The sequence below is a fragment of the Lampetra fluviatilis genome, chromosome 8 (genome assembly GCF_964198595.1).
Source record: "Lampetra fluviatilis chromosome 8, kcLamFluv1.1, whole genome shotgun sequence".
In the NCBI taxonomy this organism is placed as follows: Eukaryota; Metazoa; Chordata; class Hyperoartia; order Petromyzontiformes; family Petromyzontidae; genus Lampetra; species Lampetra fluviatilis.
The window spans coordinates 9,468,859-9,489,932 of NC_136282.1; the positions used below are offsets into that span (position 1 = coordinate 9,468,859).

General features: G+C 43.4%; 1 protein-coding gene across 2 annotated transcripts in view; it reads right to left on the reverse strand.

Annotated features, from left to right (window-relative positions):
- The window catches only part of BTBD10 (BTB domain containing 10), a 48,389-nt gene that overhangs the window by 9,960 nt on the left and 17,355 nt on the right, over window positions 1-21,074 (reverse strand). For both annotated transcript variants that reach the window (XM_078859052.1, XM_078859053.1), the window contains 3 exons: window positions 8,296-8,540; window positions 4,016-4,337; window positions 1,740-1,842 (listed from right to left, as the gene is read on the reverse strand). In XM_078859052.1, coding sequence (XP_078715178.1) covers window positions 1,740-1,842; window positions 4,016-4,337; window positions 8,296-8,540 — 670 coding nt within the window. The remainder of the gene's footprint in view (window positions 1-1,739; window positions 1,843-4,015; window positions 4,338-8,295; window positions 8,541-21,074) is intronic.

Consider the following 21,074-nt stretch of genomic DNA (forward strand, 5'->3'; position numbering starts at 1 on the left):
GGCACTGCACACATTAATCATGAATTCATCCTTAAGCCACTTAAGAAAATAAAAGTAGTTTTCTAGTTTCCAGCTCCAGACGTTTAGCAAACATTCAACCCCCCAAGAAACTATCATGCAACCCCACAATTTATTCAAGAAATAAAACTCTGGTTGACATTCACCAACTGGAAGGAAAACATTCAGGGGTTATTGTGAACCAGGGCAGCCCAAACATACAAAACGGTTGGTCTTGAAATGTTGTGCACACCACATTTAGGTCATTCTCTCTCATACAGAACATTCTAAATAAAGTGTGGTTAATTTGCCACATGGTCTACTTAAAAAAAACATTCTTTCTATTCCACGCCTCTGCAAACCTTCCACATTCATCCATACTCCTAGTACAGTGATGCATTGCACTCACAAAGAGCAGGACACGAGGTTTGAATTTCCTTGAAGCCGAATCCTCCAAGACAGAAAACCTCTAGACTGGGCTATCCTTAGTGCTGGGGTCTACATCTTTATCACTCATCCTGGGCAGCAAGGCATGAAAGCACTGAGAGGCCTCCGGTGAGGGAGGGTGTCAACATGCGCTTTGACAGGCCCGAAAAGCGATGGAAATTTCCGCCAGGGGGAAAAAAAAACCTAGTGTTTTGTTTGAAGTTGAGACTTACCGCTTTCAGGATATTCAGAATATACAAACAGCTGCTGAAAGTAAAGGCGATGTACTTTCTCTGTCACAGGCGGTTTTTATTTGTAAACGTGTAAGTATATGGAGAAGCAATGTACCAAGTGTGGCCATTTTTGCATCGATATTGTTCTTGCAGTTCCAACAATGTCACTTGAAAACAAAAACAAGGAAAAATATGATTCTACACATGTCTGCTTCCTCTGTGGGATGAAGCCCAACAACTCATCGTCTCTTGAGTACCTCCTGAATGCTGTTAAAACCAAATGTCTGCCTTTGCAAGAGATATTGTTCTTGTAGTATGTATGTATGTTGAACTTCTTTCACACCTTGTGTAGCCAACTGCGCTAATCGGAGATGCGGGGGAAGGACAACAAAAACTAAACACAAAAAGCAGTTCCAAAGAAATGTGTTTTCAATCTAGATTTAAAAGTGCATGGCTCCAGTGGCTTCCTAATATCAGTGCCAACAAACTCTTATTACTCGGGCAAGAATACGGTGTGAATAATGAGCCGAGACTATGGAGCTTAACTCGTGCAGCCAGGTCCGATATAAATCAAAGGAAGGCATGCAGACAGAAAGAGGATAACACTGGACTCAAAGAAGAGGTTGTTGTGTCGCTGACTCGTACCAGGCGCAGCTCCTCCTGACACCCATGACAAACAACTCGTGTTCAAAGCTAAAACTCAGCTCTCAAGAACATAACACAGTTACCACCAGAATACTTGCGAACGCTGCACCTCAGCCAGCAGATTTACGCAGCTTGTGCAAGGGCTGACGCGACGGAATTGTAATTCCAACGAAATTTAATTTGGCTGAAAGCGTTCTACGAGAGAAAAAAAAATGGAAGGAAAATAATAATCTCTCTGCATTTTACGAACTACAAAGGCAAATCACGTCTGTTGATATTGGCAAAATCTGGTGAGTTATGGGAAAGATTTATAAGGCAATCTACCATGCACACACACTCACGCTACGCTGCGCTACTTCATGTTGGTTAATCTAAAAGACATTAGCGTGAATTGTGCTCGCTGCCTGCCAGTCCGATACCACTCTCTCTCTCTCTCACCAGGATTGCTCTGAAGACTGTGGAGCTGATCCCTTCTGCGACATCGTATTCCCCTTTGTCGTTCGGCCGCGTGAAGTTATACTCCCGTCCAGAGCCAAACATCCTGGAAAATAAAACATCAACAAAACACAGAGAGCGGGTCGTTATTGCACACGGAAGAATTAATGGCTTCAGGCTTCTGTCTGAGGTCGTGTGTGCGATGTACCCTTAGTATCACTGTGTATGCCTGGCCCTCCATCTGCAATTTGTTTTACTTCACGAGCAATCTAACTGTTCATAAATATCGAATATTAGAGGTGCAATGACTCACCAACAATTGTTACGATCCCGAATTATAATTTGCATGAGTAGATTACTTTATTAAACGTTAGAACATTCAGTGGCCACTTGTGCCTGCGGGGGTTAGAACCCGTTCCATACAACTCATGGCAATTGAAAAAAATATATATTCCCACATGTGCGAATGCATCATCTTAAGAATCAACATTAATGATTTAATCAATGCATCGACATACCTCTAACAATGCAATATAAGCAGTATACAAATCCTCAATAATCAGTTTGTCTTTTTCCTACACCTCCGATTTTCACGGTTGGCTACATACGGTGAGAAATAAGTTCAATATTCAAAGATGCATGCAATATCTTCCCACTTTACAACTGTTTCACAGTATCTCTGAAAGGAAAATCTAATTTTATCCAGACAACTACACTTTTCGTAAAACCAATGCCGACACCGAGAATATTCCATTCTCTTTCATATTATGGACTATTTGCGAAGGCGAAACTGTCAAAAGGTGTTGCTCTTGGTTGCAGTTTCCCGCTAGTGCAAGGTATTTTTGGGGACAAGAAAGCAGCCAAAACAGTCCTTGCAAGCGTCACAGCCACACGTTCTAATAAAAATGCACTGAGCACAGAGAACAGCAGGTAAGTCAGTGACTTCTCACCTGTCCAGAGAGATGCGAGGCAATTATTTTCCCATCACCCAGGGAAAAGTGTGCAAAAAGTACTCGGATAAGGCACCAACCAGTGCCAAAAAAACATGTTTTTCTTCTATCACTGCACACGTTAAAGTAGCACAAGTCAAATCCCACTGCCACCTCGCCTCAGTAAAAAATTAACCCGTAAAAACAATGTTTTTCACTATAAATCCTTTATATGCGTGGCGGCTAGAGTCCTCTCCTCCTCTGGCTTGAGATGGCTGCCACCTATGGGTCAGATGATTGCCTGCCACCATTAAGCAATTGGTAATTAAATATAATTTTTTTTCCCTAAAAGTGTCAAATTTTTGAAATTTTTTTCATGAAAATAAATTGTCACGCACAACGATCACGGGAAGTGGGTTAAAAAACGACCGAAAGATTTGCACGGTCGTAAGCGCGCAAGCAAGCAAGTGAACTTAATATAAAGGATTTTAAAAGAAAGCTCATGAATAACGAATGCAACCGATGTGAACAAGGTTTCATAGCAATTACTCTCATGTCGATTCCGTAGTGTCGTGAAATTCCTCGAAGGAACATGCACATTGTCCTCATTCACTCGCTTTTAATCAGGATGTAAATGATCAGATTTGCTTTCTCTGTAAAATCTACGCACAACAATGCGACTGCGCAACTACTACTTCAACATTTGTTGTACATGTCAAATGATAATTCACAGAGCACTGCGGAAGACAATTTAAGAAATTAGTGTTTCTTAAGTTTTCCATTAAACTTTTAAATTGCTTACAAGAACCCAATTAATTTCCACATGCACAAAACTGTGAACTCAACCGATAATATCTTCTTCGTACATGATATTTTAAAATATGTAGCTGAGAACCAAATAAACAATACAAATTAAGTTAAGGTATTGGGCAATGAGCACGTGGCAGTATTTTGAAGACATGGCACTGCTCAAAACATACAAAACAGTTTACTCATGCCAACGGAAGAAAATCAGATTCAGCTCATGCTTACATACTGACGCAGGACATAGTGTGATACAATATATTGGTTCATTAAGACGCTGTCTTTCCGACAGCCCTGTTTTTCACCTGAGGACGGCTGCTTGCGTTGTGGCCGAAACGTCGTGAGAATTTTCTTATGTTTAATTTTTATTATTTTATTATTTTCCTTCTACGTGATTTTACCAAAAGAACCAAGAATATGAATCCATGCAGTCACGAAAGCTTTAAATCGAAATTTAAAATACAATATAACGTCGCATTCACTTGCAGTTCTGCATTAAAAATGATTCGCAGCTGGACCCAACGTCACCCCTATAACCACGCTCACCTGCCCAGCATTGTGTTGGGGTGCGCCGTGAAGATTCCCGGGTCAACCACGAACCGCGTGCTGTCCACGATGAGCGTCACCCGCTCGTGACCGCGCACGCTCCGGCCCAGGCCCAGGCCCATGCTGGGGCCGCAGATGCCGCCGCTGATACCGCCGCCGATGATGATACCACCGCCCTCCTTGTGGCTCTCCAAAGACATCACCACCATGTCCTCCTTGGCACGAGCCCCGCACGCCCCGCCGGCCGTGCAAGGCGGAGACGCCCGCGTCGGCCGCGGGCTCGACGGCCGCGACACTCGCCCGCCGTCCCCGCTGCCGCGATCTGACACCAACGCAGACACGCACACCTCCCTTTAAGCTCACGGCTGATGCGGGCGATGGGGGGGGGGAGCAGAGGCCCCCTGGAATGTTTTCACACAATCATTTGAAGTGGCCTTGAGCTACGGAACGTCTGTTGGAGGTGGCTTCTTTACATGTGAGCAGGTGCCCGTCTAAAAGAGATATTGTATTAAAACTAAAACAGGTCTTATTCTGTAGATATGTGCCAAGGTTGAATCCATTGTGGCACGATAGTGATATTACTTGTCTCTGTTTTTCAATTGCAATGTACTGGTGTCACTAGAGTACTAAGATGGAGTTGGCCAACCAAGATTGAAAAGGCTTTTTTCTCATTAAGGAAACAAAATGTGGCAGGCAGCCTGAAAAACAGCCTAGGAAGAAATCTGTGTTATCCTCCTTTACGTTTAAACAGCAGCAGGGTTTGTCAATAAGTGAATGGGAGTACATAAATGCTGGTGTTTCACATACACAAGTCTCTATATGACATTGTACTCGTTCATGCCAAGTAGCTTGCTTTGTTATACTAGATGCAAAGCAGTGCTAATCATGTTTTCCAAATGATTATGCGTAAATAATAATTCCCGAAAATGTAGTTTCTCCGAATTCAACAAAATCTGAAATGTAATTAAGGCAAAATACACGGACATTTCAACAGCATTTAAATAGTTTAACATGTAGACTTTCGCGACCAACCAGGCTGTTGCCCGATGATGCTAATTATCATTACTAGCAAAACGTCAACTCGAATAGTAAATGTTGTGGGTTTACTCTCCAACACACAAATGTGCGCTGTACTAGTAACGAATTGGCACGTTTTGTTTACGTGACAAACCTTACTAATTGTCTGTGTCGGCTGGTGGCGGGTTAAAGACACAAATTTAGATTCACCCAAAAAAACCTCTTATGGATTTAAATCGTTGTTCTTCATTTACATTTTTAAAAGTAATCATGTTAAAATATTTCCAAAGCTTCAGATGGCAGTGTTGCTCTATCTGCAGGAAATCTCAGTGGCGATGCTCATGCATAAATTATTAATACAAGAGACGAACGTAAATACGGAGCCCCTAGTGACGGCGCCAGCACAAATGCATCATCAGCATCACCACTTACATAAAAACAACGAGGAATGTAATGCAGTGTCCCGAGACAGTGTTATTTAATCAACAAAACGGAATATTAATTCACCTTGGCTAGGTTTTCATAAACACAGCTCCAAAATGCCGCACCTTTTTGGAGGGCAAGGAAGCAGCTACCACGACTCTCACATCCAGCCCATGGTACTATCCCCCCCCCTGCCAACAATTAACATGCACAATGTCTATTATACCCTGGTTAAAATATTGCACGGCATTGTGTGCACATGTGTGGTGAAGCCTCGCTGATAAAGGGGCGCTTGAAGGTGTGGGATGCAAGGACTGCAGTGCTCATTTACCCTCCACCCACGGCTTGCCCTAAGAGACACTGAACGCGGGGGCATTTAGAGCAAAGGGTTTGATAAAACCTATAATCAGCTGCCTCACGTAGTAGACGGGATGGTCGTAGCTACTGTTAAAGCAATTCCATCAACTTTAGTAGAATCACAAAACCAAGACCTGTCAACTAAGCAAGCTTGTAAAGCATTTCTTTTCCCTCTTGTACATAAACTGTACGAAATTAGATTATAAACACGTGTTACCATCAACGTGCAATGTAATCAGCAGCTAAGACCAAAAAAAGCGCAATGGCATTAACCAGACTCCTGCCGTGAATGCAATCGGGGAACCAAAGCAGCGGCATTAAATATTGATAGCGTTCTCCAAAAAAAAAAACTGTGCACATAAAATGAGGAAAATCGAAATTACAAACGGCCAACTGAGAGAACCTATTGAACATGAGGATACAGCCACAAAAATTACGTGAGGTTGATTTTAATTGGTTTTGGCTGGACGAATGCTTACGGAACTTCTCAGACGATGGTGATGATTAATAGCGAAACTGTGCCAGACTGCCGTTGCAGCCGTAGCCGCCACCACCGCCGCCGCCACGCCATGCATGGAAATGGGCTTCACGCGGCTGACCCTGTTATTGGCGAAGGCTCAGGAATCGCTCATCGCCAAAGCGACACTCCCAGCCAGCGGGCCCCGGCAATGCACGTTATTACTGCATGAACATTTTTTTTTTTTAAAGATTCCCGCTAGTTACAAATGCGTCACACCGACCATTTTGGTCTTTTTCTTTCCTTGGGAGGCTGGGGTGCTAAAAAAAAAAATTGGCTTTTGAGTGTAAATCTGACTCGGGTGCCTAGGAGTCCGACTGATCTTTTCTGGCCAGACGTGACGCTGGGCAGCGCCGCGGTAAATCAGGCGTGAAACACGGCTGTGTCCATTCCCTCTTCAATTTTACCACCGCTCTCTGTTGTCGGTCGAATGATCCAGTGCCGTTTGGTTTCGCATTCAATATGCTCAACCGCTGTTCTTTGTCATCTTCGTTTGAGTCACCGTTGTTGTGGACGCACACCAGGGTGAATTTGAAATATGCCGCATCACTGATGTGGTGGACGAGATTTTGGGTTACTATATTAGACGACAGAACGGCGTGGGGCTGCAGTGAGCATGATGAAGCCGAAGAGGGCATTAACAACGAGGATTTTCAGTAAAACTGCTTCTCAGAGTGGCCATGAAGTCACGTTAATGTGGTACGATCAATCAATGGTGACTCGTCCTAATGCAGACTACTACAATCTATTAAAGAATTCAAATTATTTTGAACAACAAATTACACAGGTGTTATTTAGATGCGATTGTTTGTTGCAGTAAACATTTATAAAACATTATTTACAAATGTGTTGCTAGAACATATTATTAAATACATTAACATTACTCTATAACACTACTTTTCAAGTTGTTTGGTGACAATGTAATGGTATTTTCATGTAAGCGTACATTCAAATGTGGGGATTAAGCCATAGATTAATCTGCTGTGGTTTTTATCGCGTCCAATGTCCTCGGCAAGACCAACGGTGCATTACACACAGCCCCAGTGACCCAGAAAAACCTCACTGAGACAGCTTTGCCAAATCAGGTTGCCTCTCACAGTTTGGGAACGGCCAGGCTAATGTTCATGGACGGGGTACGGCAGGGGGGTGCAAAAGCATCGAATTACAATGCGGATCTTTCCATGGGTCAACAGCAGAGTAGGATGACTTCCAATCGTTTCAGTCTCCTAGCCGTAGCCCAAAAGCAGATGCACCAAGCCTCCTGCATTGCACCAATGTTGACTCCCCCGCCACCCAACTCAGGAAAACTACTACCTGCACATTGACTGCCAAATTGTCCAAAGGCCATCACCGGCTGCTTCCTTCACTCACTTAACCACTGCAATTCTCAGGCGATGAGCACCACCAACCCATTATCTGGAGGTGACAAACTGGACAGCAATAGTAGCCTGTGGGAAATTATATAATGTCTGCTCGACAACGCATGAAATTAAGCACCATATTTGGTGTGACTGTTCCACCTGAAGACGGAGGCTTGTGTTGCTTCCGAAACGTCGTGATTTTTATTTAATTTTTATTTTACTTTTATTCATATATATGTTTTACCTACGTGACTTTACCGAAAAAAACCTAAGAATATGAATCCTTGCAGTCACGAAAGCTTCAAATCTAGAAGAAAAATAGATCGTGCACATATGACAAATGAATGGGCCCTCTAGTTAACTTAAGTCCGCATGCAGCACCTCCCTGCAGCTTACCACAATCCTGTACTGCATTATTTAACAGAGCCGTTCGGGTGCCCGTGTAAGCCTTTGATATGTTACGCGAGGTGCCAATGCCCTTGCTCAGCCACCGCAGCCGGCAGAAGCCAAACAAACGAGCGAATCGACGAACCGACCGACATCGGAGTGAGCGACTTGGGTGCGGCGGTGGTCAATCGACCGCGCAGGATCAAGCGAGCACCTACCGGGCGGGCGCTGGCGGGTGGGCGACGTCACGTTGCGGATGCAGGGCGTGAGCTGCCCCTCGGCACGCTCGTGGGAGGAGTCGCGTGAGCGGTCGCTGGAGCGGCAGCGGTCTCTCGAACGCTCCGACCCGTTCCCACCGCCTCCGCCAGCTCCGCCACTGCCGTTGGCACCCACGTTGCCAGTCCCGTGAAGGCTCATCCTATTCAGCTGATCGCCCACGTTCTTTACAACTCGCGATGAGGCACTGCACACGCGCACGACAGTGACGACAGCGGGCGGAAAAAGAACAGAACAGAAGAGGTTAATACCGAGGCCACTTACGGTCCGATCGGCACCCTCAGAACGCGCACTAACGCATGAAGGATGTTTTCTGCAGCAGGCTGGTCACGTTGTCGTGTTCGGCACGAGCCGTTAACGAAGGTGGATCTGGCGCATTGCACGTCCATCAAAGGTCAACAGAAATCGCTTTGATTGCCGACGCTGTCTCCAGACGACGCTGCGGTTTGACCTCCGTGCGGCTGCTCGGCCCTCACTGCTGCCTCCGAGGTCCCGGGCGAGCCGCGTGTGAATGTTAACGCGAGCAGACAGGTGGCCTCAAAAAAAGGCAAACAACAATTCTGATGCCATCCCATCATTTGGAGTGGAGTTATCGGCTCCGATTACAGTTTCCTCTGTTTGGAAAGTTGTTGACACACGAGTTAATTGTAAACACAAGAAAAATAAACGGGGAAAAAAATATGTATGCATTACGTTTCAATGAACATGCTGATGACAAAGAAGAAAACTGCTCGTTGCAAAGTAAATCACACTTGCCGTTAATTTTCCTTGACCGAGCTTTAACACGTGACGGATTAAACAAACGTAATGCGCTCCATAAACCAATGCAACACGTTTACCACGACGTTGTGTTCACCCCGTTAAATTCAAGATACGACACAAAAACAAATGGTTGGCATATGCAATATCCCAGACTTACAATGATTGCTCGGGGATTTGTTTACCCGATATTCGCAAGGCAATGTAATTCCCCAAGTGTGGGGAGTGCTTGTACACATGAACCATGGTAGCATGCATAGCCTTCAGTATGCACTCACAGATGACATTTTTAGCAAAGTAAGGCACCCACAGCTGTTCATATCTGTATTCAGCACCCATCTACACCACAGGCATCAATCACGGCAGATAATGTTTATACAACTGGCACAGTACCACGTAATTAAACACTACATTAGTTGCTTACAAAAACAAGTATGAACAAATATACACTGCAAGTGCCACTGTAATACTGTGTTAAGTGAATAATAGAGCAGATATAAAATGACACGCATAATGCTTCACAGTCGTTTGCCACTACACTGCTGGATGAAGGCCTCCCTTACACTGTGCCAATCACGGAGTTTGTTTGATCATACTTCTCCACACTAGCAAGTGCAGGTTAGTGAAGGGGGTCCAGGACCGATTCAAACATCATTCGCCACTGCTGTTGGCCGAAAACTAACCTCGGGTAGCTGGGATCATAACATCGTTCGCGCCAATGTGTCAATGTTCCATCCCATGCAAAACAACCTCCCTAAATATACTCCCTTGCAGTCAACAATGCTTACATCATAACAGACATCAGCTCCAACAAATCCTCTGTAAAGCTGTCGAGGCATTTAAGTGCCCTCAACATCTTCGAAAAACAAAAACTATTTTTAACCGCATGATGCATTAACACTGTGACAAAAAACACGTGTGGAATCCACACACCCACATTACCAACCCGCAAAACAAATTAAACTCAAGACAAGGAGGAAACACCAGCAACCACAAATAATTAAAACCCAGAGAACCTTCGTAAAGCAAGGTAAACAGGGGGCTTTGACGCTATACGTTACATTTGTGGCACGTGCACACGCAGGCACGCATGCAGGCATGCATGCAGGCAAGTCATGCACCTGCAGGGCTTTGGAGGGAGTTGGCCTTAACACAGGGTGCTGCAGAATTCTTAGGAGAGCCTTGCACCTACCTTGGGGGCTGTACGCGGGGGTGGCTCCCCCACAACCGTGCGATCGCATGCCCAGCCTCTACGATCACTGCTGTTACAAAAGCATCCTGTGCTGTTGCTGCTGCGGCTTCTGCTGCTGCACTTAACGTCGGGTTTGAGAGCATGAGCAGCGCTCACGGTATTCTCACACCTCTTTTTCACAGCGGGCGGCTGAACAGGCAGGCAGTTTGGTCTTTTATTTAACCAGGTGGGACACCCTCTTGGGTACATAATGTATTTTGCCAGCGGACACCTAGGCAATTTACACGAATGTTAATAACGATATTCAATACAGTCTGAATTAATAAGCGTGCGTTGCCTTTATTCCCTAAACCACCATCCACCCCCCGCCCCGTGCCTAAAACCGCTTGATCCGTCATCACTGCCTGCTTTCAGGAATACCATGTGGTCACAAAATTAAAATTAGGATTCAAAGAGGATAACGTCAAATGAACCTTATGGTGTGACCCCGGGGTCCCATAAGCCCCCAGCTCTCGCATAAACTGCATTGCGACATGATTTTACGTCTGTTGAATGCGAACGATACGGCAATCTATTCCTCTCGACGAGCTCTACACAATGCGCTAATCAAAGTTTCAAAGTTTTGTTTATGACTACGGCAATTTGGCAACGACGGGTGCTTGGTGAAGAACGAGAGGATTGATTTCTGGTGGGTCGCAACGTTTATGTGCGCGGTGGGACAGAGTCGGCAAAATGTTATTAATTAATTACTATTTTGACTTCCGTTTATTCGGGACCCCGGGGTCGTGCCATAAGGTTCAAATGCGTATATGTTTTAGGCACAGAAATAGATCTGCAAACTATTTCTCAATATTAATCTGAGAGTTTTGATAAAACTTCATCTCTGGTGGCAGAGGAAATTATTTGCGAAGTCTACAACTCAGCTTTCATCACCATTACCGCCCCAAGGATTTTGCGCCAGTTTGGTATAACAAACCCCAAGCTATACAGTGGCCTCTAAACGCTCTTAAATATACTATTGATTTATTGGAAATGCTGCACTCTCAGTATCTGGTAACGCAAGGATTGGACAGTTATGGTTTAATACAGTAGGCGCTGATGTCCAGCAGGGTGTTTCGTCTATTGCCTCTGGTACCAAACTCATTTTAGAAGCGATGTTGAATCCTCTCTGCACATGTGCACAAAAGCTTGTGAATGTGCACACGAGACCAAAACGTGCACGCACAAGTCCTAGCGTTAACACGCCCCTCAAACACGAGGCAACAGCATGGCGAGACATAACCTCTTTCTTCACCGCGCAGAGGCATCACATGAAGACTGCACGACATGTTGGCAGGTTAACAAGTAAATTCATGGGATATGATGAAAGACACACACAATTCTGATTGCTCACCCAGCTACAAATTTTAAAGAAGCAAACGTCACATTTTGATGAAACAATGTTTTGTCATCATCCGCTGCTGGCGATACCATTTTCATTCTGAAGCTTAAAACAGAGTAAAATGAGTTAACTCAACGCAACAACAAGGTTGTTGTTGTTGTTGTTGCTGCTATTTTTCTTTTTAAATCAAAGCGTGCAAAGCGGTGCGAGTTCGGTACCTTTCAGTACAGCCACGTGGGCCCACACTGCAGGCTGCCCAGAACAGCGGCATCAGGAACAGCAGGCCACAGCAGGAGCACAGGCCCCCTGAGGCCTCGGAGGTCTCCTCAGAGCAGTCGTCTTCAAAAGAACGCTGCATTACAGGACACTACCACCCATTCCAGAGGCTTCTGGGCTTACTACCCACCAACCCTTTTCTATATTAAAGACAGGCGCCACGTCAATACGCTGTCATGACGCCCCCACACAATGGAATATATATAATATATGCAGCTTAAACTATGTTTTTAGAGAACAATGCGTTACAGCAAACTACACGGTGGTGCCTCTTGACACATCCTCTCAGCGGCCAATTTTCATGGCACGCTTTAGCTGGCCACATCCCAGCAGTATCAAAGGCACGGCTATAAAATCTCTGCGGTGAACAATGCATCGACACCGCCTCCTTGATCGCTCAGGAGAGATATACAGCCACGCCACCTAAACCTGCGTGTTTAGAAATTCAGCGAGCCTGGACACAGTGCCCGAGCGGCCCTCCAGAGAGTGGAGAGAGAGTTGTGCGCGCGGGGCGGAGAAGAGAAGCCGCAGGGTTGGCGCGGCGTAACCCGGCGTCATCTGCGAGCTCCCCCCCCCCCCGGGGCACTTTAGAGGGGCAGCCGCTTTTCATTAACCGCACGTAGAACGAGGGTCGTTTCAGCGACGTGACGGACAATGCCCCAAGGGGCCTCGGGGCAAAAAAACCGACGCTTTCGCGGCAGCTGGGTACACGCCTTCAATCAAGCACTGTCCCAGTCAAACCGCCAAACCCACAAGGCCTCTCAGTGTTAACTTTAACCTAATCTACTGAGAATTGTGTATTTCTGTCTTAAAACCACGAACTTTCATTAAACAGATTAACGTGTAAAAAAAAAACACTGCTGCTGAGTTAAATACAATAGACTAAGCTCAAGAATGACGTAGCTTGAAAAAACACAGCCGATGGGAAGAAATAAAATACCTATTTCGTAGGGATCATGTGTTTGCTGGTGTGTCTTGATAACAGACCATAAAAACTTTCAGCAGTCGTTAGAGATGCAAGGCAGTTTTTAAGAAATAATAATGCTCAGATTAAATACAGGGTGCATTCCACCGTTTAATTTTGCACTTGCCACTGGAACTGTAGCGGATGGTGGATGATGCTTGGCTAAGGAGTGGCCCATTGGGATGGATATCAAATTGTACCCGTGATATGGGTTACTGGCGTCTGGCACAAAATGTTTTTGCTTTCATATACCTATTCTCTGAGCATTTGGTTGCGAAACTAAGCTCAATTCCCTGAATAATAAATGAAGACTAACTTTATCCATCAATACAAACCGACGGTTTACTTTGGCCAGGGTTGCAGACTTGCTGAAGTGACTAAATCCCACGTTAGGCTAATGATTTTGGCAGATCCACATATTGAACATTACGGTCAAGGAAACGGAATGGTTCTGCAGGGACAGACTGAAGGACATGCCACAAACGTGCAAGTGAAACTCAAAGCTGGCACACACACCAGAACATTCAATTTGAGTGAAAAAAAATCGTACAAAGAGGCAATATCAATTTAAGAGTGTGGAGTAAAATTGAAAAGACATACATTAACAACGAATAGCAAGAACGTTGAAAGGAGGACGAGACTGTTCTATTACTGCAAAAGAGGTTGGATAGACAGAATTACATCCTTCTTCCTACTCCTCCTGCACCGCACGGAATGGGCACAAACGAGGTGCTGTTTTCCAGCGGTTGTTTTGGTAGCAGCCCCAAGAGAGTGTGCTCAAGTTATAACTGACCCTTGGCTAAGCAGAGGTGCTCGAGCAAAATCCAGCACGAGTACAGCTTTGTTAATGGACTTAACGCGTGCCAGAGAAAGCGTGTGCTCGCTGCACTGCATCTCAGGTGTCGCACCTCCGATGAGCACGGTCGGCTGCGTACGGTGCGAAAGAAGTTCAACGTACATACGTACGTACGTAAAATAATGTATCAGACAAAGCTGAGAAATACAAATTGGGATTTAGAGGACTAGAGGAATGATGTTTTTTTTGTTACAATAGCCCCTTTAAACTGCGAGTGACGCTGAAACATTTATAAATAGTGCACAACAAGCTCAAATAAAAATGGAAAAAATTAAGCTGAATATGAATACAATCCTATGACTTCTATTGCACAATGTGATAAAGACGACACTTAAAAGGTATTCACTGTGGTCAACAGTTTTACCATTTGCAAGGGGCAGAGAGCATTTGCCCAAGTCTTTTCGTATTACCATTATTAACAAGTGACAGTAGACCAGTCCTCAGCTCCTGTTTATCGCCATGAAACAATGATGGAAATACTACATTACTATGGCAGGGAAATGTTATCTCCCAGAAAGCAACTGGTTGACGACAGAAATAGATTTTACTCATTTTATCTACACAGGATTGATATGCCGAGTCCAACCGGGCTAAGATTTAAACCACAATATTCGGATCGCCTGTCTTACTCTCTCAACCCCACGCTAACCAGCATAACACACTACGTGTGTCTTTTATTAATTCTAGGCAGCTTTAGAATACCCTTATTTAATATGCATTGCAAATTAATGTAACATTTGGCATTTAAAAACCAATTATTTCCAAGACATACGACAAGTGGCAAGGCAAGTGATTATCAAACCCATGTTTTTTTCACTGGATGGGGTGCCAGCTTGTCGCTAAATAACAGATGGGCGCATCTCAGTAATTATGCAATTCTTATGTTCACTGTGAGATTCGCTCATGTTTTCATTTCCTATTTTAACAAGTTAAACACATTCTAATTAAACTACAAGCAGATGAGAAAAAAAATCTCGCTATCAGATCCGCATGACAAGCTTTACTCAGGCAAACATGTTATAACTTGTATATTAAAACGTCCCCATCTGCATTTGTGATTTCAAATTATAAATTAATGTATTTTTTATATTAAGTCCATACTCGCATTTGAACCACTGAGAATTAGGTGGCTCAATTTTAAAGGACGCACACAATCATACATACTACATAAAAGATTATGTATTATTTATAGCCTTTTGCCAATACACAGCTGGATGATGGGCCTCCACCAATGTCAGCCATGTGGTTGTGAACCATACTTTAGCAAAATGGTCAGTGCAGATTGTAGAACATGGCGGGGGGGGGGGGCCTGGCCCGGGATTAGAGATCACACGCTACTGACGTGAGCCGTGGCTGGGAATCGAACTCAGGTTGCTGGGCTCATCGGGCAGTGCGCTAACCCCTACGCTGCCGCTCCCTAACATAAAACATAAGTGCGTGTGCACGAATACTGCAGGCAACTGCCCTTGCAACTCAGAGGTCGCTCGCTTGATTTGATCTCCTGGCGCAGCAATTGAAACAATTGGCTTTTTTTTTATCTCCCCCCCTCCCACCAGCCTCTGTCCACCAAGTAGTGTAAATGGGTACATCACAGTTAATCATTCGGTAGAAGGCATGTGGTAAGGTAAAGTATGGGTAAACTCCTACCTCTTCCAAGACGTTCGTCCAGTTTGAAGTAGGCCAAATTACCATATAGAAAGGCTCTCTCTACAGCTCTTTCTAGTGGAGGCCATGCCACTAGAAGCGGTGTAAGAAATTGCAGTGCCGCATCTTTACCTTTTTCACGTCTACATGTACTATTTACATATTAGATCACTAACACACTTTCTAACTCACTCATGCAGCATCAAATCAACAGATGAATTAATTGCCCTGCACAGTGTGCCGGCTGGAGTCTGTTTGATGTCTGTATGTCGGCACGTTATCCGAGCAGTGAGATTCTCGCAGACTCAGCAGCACGTTGTTGCAAGCTCCTACGTGGCGGGATAAATAACTCATCTCTGGCCAGTTTCTCCACATGCCCCCCATCGCTCTCAAAAAAATAATACCACTCAGCAGGCACATGCAACAAGATAACAGTACCAGCGCAACTTATTTAGCCACATTAGTAATTTTAAGTTCGTTCTCTCGAGATTAACTTGTGCATTTACACGACAGCACGAGAGTTTATAAAAGGCAGCCTTAAAGTACTTCTTTAAAGGTTAAAGACTGACCGTAAACACAATTTGGTTATACTCAAAGGCACAAATAGCCAGTGCTCAGGTTTCATGCATTTGTGGGTTATTATTAATGGTCAAACACCCATTCCAGGCACAGGAAGGACTGTATGTGTAACATGTCATTTTAGTTTTAAAATCACACGTATTTTGCAAAATCAATTTTCCAACCAATGACCTCGTCTAACACAAGGTTAATTGTTTGGTGTGAATGCACAACACTTTTATTTTGACGATGTACGACGGCACTCAAGTGAAAAAAGCATAAAAATATTCGTAACAATAGCGGTTACAATTACAGCGGCACATTATGCACTGGCAATGATAAAAAAAAGGCCACTATCACTTTAATTTACGTGTACTTTATGAAATTAAAATGAAACGTATTACTCTAAACAAATACCTTCCAGGGTACAAGAAACAGAAAATAACCCACATCACACCACTTTGGCAGGGATTCAGGTGCAAGCGAAATTTAAAGTGCTTAAGTGCATTAAGTTATGAATAATTAACGCTAAAAGCCAATTAGATTTAAGCCCAGCTATGTAAGCACGTATTACTGACAAGTCACCTTACCAGAGCTGTCATAATGATGCACAAATGTTTCACCAAGGGGAAACCTGAAAGGTCAAAATGAATAGATCCATTCCAGACACCACCATTTTAGTGGCATGCACCTCATTTATGGGGGGGGGGGCGTTCTTCTTTTGTTCTTGGGTTTACTGTCCAACTCATTATAGGCTTAAGCCTGTAATCGAGCATCTTGAATGCACGTATTGATGTCAAACAAAATCCACCGAGCTGAGAGGTGGTCAGGTGATAGCGGTACGAACAGGTTGTGCACGGCATCTACGCGGACCCTTTTGAGCGTCATCCTTTAACGTGGATTGGATTTATGGGCACTCGCTACACGAGCAAACAGATTACCAAAGAGGGCATCACAAGGTGGTAAACGCCCACGAGCAAACGAGGCCATCAGCTCAAGACCTGCGTCTGAAAGAAATGGCTTTCTCCTCGTCCCCACTGCTCCTCACTTCGAAGCAGTCTTCCAAATTTCAGCACAATCACGTTCAGCGCGAAAAACCAGCGTGGCAGAGGCACTGCCTCACCTCCAATTAGCACGGTTGGCTACGTACGGTGTGAAAACAGTTCCACAAACAAACATACGTCTAACATCATCTATACCTGCAAGCACCACATTTACTGTCAAAGCATCCCACACCGAATGTACGTATATACAGGCACAACCTTTGTAAAGCAATTCACTGTCGGATGAGGTGCAATCCCAAAAGGGTTAGTGTCATGTCATACCTCGGTATACAACCGCTTTGGTCGAATTTGGTATATGTCGTGTTTTTACGAGAAAAAAAATGTTTGGGATACGACGTCTTGCTTGGGATACGACGCGCTTGTTAGAACTTGTATGGGTCGGGATGAGTCACCGCGTACAGTACCCGCATACACAACACCGTTACGGCTCTAACAAGCCGTAACAGTATTGTGTGGAATGACCAGACAATGTCAGACTTCAGGAACATTCTTAGAAGAAGGCAAAAACAAACTTCAATGGACAGGTTTTTAGTAAAACTCAAACCTGGTGAGCCTCACCCAGGTCCAAGGCAAGAAAAAATTTACCCGTAAAAACAAAGTTTTTCACTATAAATCCTTTATATGCGTGGCATCGGTTTAATTTTATTATTCATTTCTGTTTTTCTTGAGTAAGAGTTTCATTTTTATCACATTGGTATTTTAAATTAAATATGAAAAAAAAAATGTCCTAAAAAGTGGAAAATTTTGGAACATTTTTTTCACGAAAATAAATTGTCACGCACAACGAGCCTGTGTGCAAAATGTCAGCTCGATTGGATCACGGAAAGTGGGTTAAAAAACGACCGAAAGATTTGCACGGTCGTAAGCGCGCAAGCAAGCAAGCAAGTGAACTTAATATAAAGGATTTTAAAAAGACAGAAAAGAGAAAGAGAAAAAACCCCAGAATTTCAGCTTCCTGAATTTTTAATGGAAGGGGACTCTCCTTCCAAAAAATAACATCTCCTCCTCCCCCTTCCTCACCACCATCATCGTAGGCTATCAACTCCTCTGAGCAAGGTAAAGTGACGTTAAATTGCATTTTTATTTCAATTAATTTTAATTTATTTATGCATTTATTTAAATTTATGCATTTTAGTAATAAGTAGTGTCTAAATTATTTTATACAACCCCATTAATGTATAATATGCCATATAAAATATAATTTCTTATACTCTGGAACAGATTATTTCCTTTTCCTTTATTTCTTATTGGAAAAATACGTTTGGTATACATCATTTTCGGTATGAGTCCTACCTTCTGGAACGAATTAATGACGTATACTGAGGTACCACTGCACTTGACTACTTCACCAAAATGCTCGGTGTGAGTTGGCGTAGGCAGGGAGAATGGACGTAGGAGCATAGTATAGCACAACAAAGGATTTTTCTGCACTCCCCTCTTCTGTCCACAACGTATCCCTGGTATGTACCTCCGTACCACCTAAATACAGACGACTCTCCAAGTCAAAAGGATAGGATTGAAATACTTTTTATTCACTTACAGTCAAACTCTTCTTATCTGCGACCCTATTACCAAAAACGCCTATTATCCATGGGAATTGTAGGGTCAATTAAAACTCCTATTATGTGCTCACCTATTCTTCCCAGCGTCTGTGACAAACTACAATTTGTCCCGTCCTGCATTATGGAATGGCTTTCTCTTATCCGGAAATTTTTCATGGATAAGCAGAGCTCATCATCTGTGATTATCCACGTAGTATTTTGTTGGTAATTTGAGTAAATTTGATAACACGGATTATTGGATCCATGAGGCTCGTACCCCACATCATTGCGGGCGAGAGGTGTTCTAATGTACATTTAAATGTCACTGCAGCTCTGACGCGGCACTAGCGTGATTTACACACACTCAAATTTCAGACATTTTACTTCAACTGGCGTTGACAGACCTAAAGCTTTCCAAATGTAAGCATTTGAAAGTGTACTATTAGAAGTACGTATGTGAAACTCACAGATACTCACAAATGTTATTTCATGCTGTGTGCAATTATCTGAATTACCTCAGTCTAGCCCCTTAATGGAATCATGCAACACTCATTACAAAAAGTGGATTGGATTGTATTGTATTAATAAAAAACATATATTAAAATCTACATTACTGGAACCTGTTGCTATTAATATCTATTTTATTATCTTCATTATTAAAAATAGAATAGAATCTAGGTCAAATGTCCCCGTTGCTATGCGTCACTGCATACATTTAAATCGAGGCTATTGGGAGATGAACTATTTAAGGCTCAAGCAAATAAGTGAGCTTCATGTCAGTGCTATGAAGGGAAAACTTGCTGTTGTGCGACAAGGGTTTGTAAGACCACGGCCATTTTAAAACACACACGCAACACGTGACTTGAGCAGCCGTTCCGAAACACGTGGTCAAGCAAGAAAACATCCTGCCAAGATGTATGGCCGCGTGATCATCTGCACCTCGGAGGCCCATGTGCACGCACAAGGATACAAGAAGTAAAACGTTCGAAAAGACGAATAAACATGAGAACATAATGAGATGAAAGACAAAAAGGAGAAATACAACACTCGGGTAATATTAATGTGTTAACGTTTTCTTTGCCCATCTAGAGTTTGAGAAGTAAAAAACATTACGATAAATTTCCATTATCCGTCAAACATTAAACACTCATTTATTCCCTCCAACACCACTTACTTCCTTATTATTATTATCTCTATGACATTATAATTTGTGAGGCAAAAGAACATTGTGTTCCAGTGAAGCGCAAGAATCAAATTTTCAGACAATGAAACCTCAAAGCGCCCGCGGCAACGCTGATCCAGACAGCCTGCACAAATAGCACTAATGGGTATTCCACTTAAGACTAACATAACCAAATGGCCAATGGCCACAGGGTCACACATTTGACCATTTGGCATGCCTCTGCCCCTCCATTGGTTTAAGCTCCGCATTCGAATTTCCCTTGGGCAATGCCAAGGTGCGCGTGCACGATGATCAGGGGGCGCATTGGCCTTGAAACGTGGGAGCTGGCAGCGTTACGTGAAGGCACAATGCCCAGACGCAATGGAACTACTAATGATATCGCCACTTGTGCCAACAGTGATGTATGATTGAAGGTTTCCATAAGAAACAAAGTGTCGCAAGAAAGCAGCAAAATATACAAAATTACATTTGTTTGCACGTCGCGGGGAAGATGTCGGTCACATTCAGGATTTGGTTTTTGGGTGACAAAAGGCTCCAATGGAAGTCACAGATTTCATTTTGAAGTGGACTTAATAGTAATTAGTATTTACTAATTTATCCAGGAAAGCCACACCGAGTCGTAGGACTCTCTTTCAGGCGGGTGCTGCACTGGGTTATTATTTAAAGATGTTTTTAGCCAATTACTGAGAAATTTTACTACAACGGGAGGAAAGCAGAGCACCCGGAGAAAACCCATACGTGCGAGGGGGCAACACTTTATCCCCGTACTTTAAGTAGTAAACACAAATGATTATCTCCACATTTACCATGATATATTAAATGTTGGCACAAACTTCAACCATTTAAGGATATATGCTCAAGCTTGATTTAACAGGTTGAGTGTTCACAGAATGTTTTACATTCCTGTCTAAAGGATTATAATTTTTCATTGTTCAATAAAAGAACATGCACGAAAATTTTAAGACCGATGTGATTAATCACAATAGACATGCATCTATAAGCATGGAATCAACTGCTCTACGCTTTTACTACTACTACACAATTGGGCCGCAGGGACCAAAGCACATTACATAGTAAGCATGGAAATGCCACTTCAAATTGGGTCAATAAACACGTTGATGAACATTTTCATAGCTGCTTAATATATTTCACACATGTGTGCACTGCATTACATAATATTGTACTATGTGTAATTTAGTAAAAAAAATACATTGAATTGTAAAACGGATGTCCTGCATTTCTGAACTATCCCCACAAGGCAAGAAAAGAGCATTGAAACAAATCTACCAGGGCAAAATATACT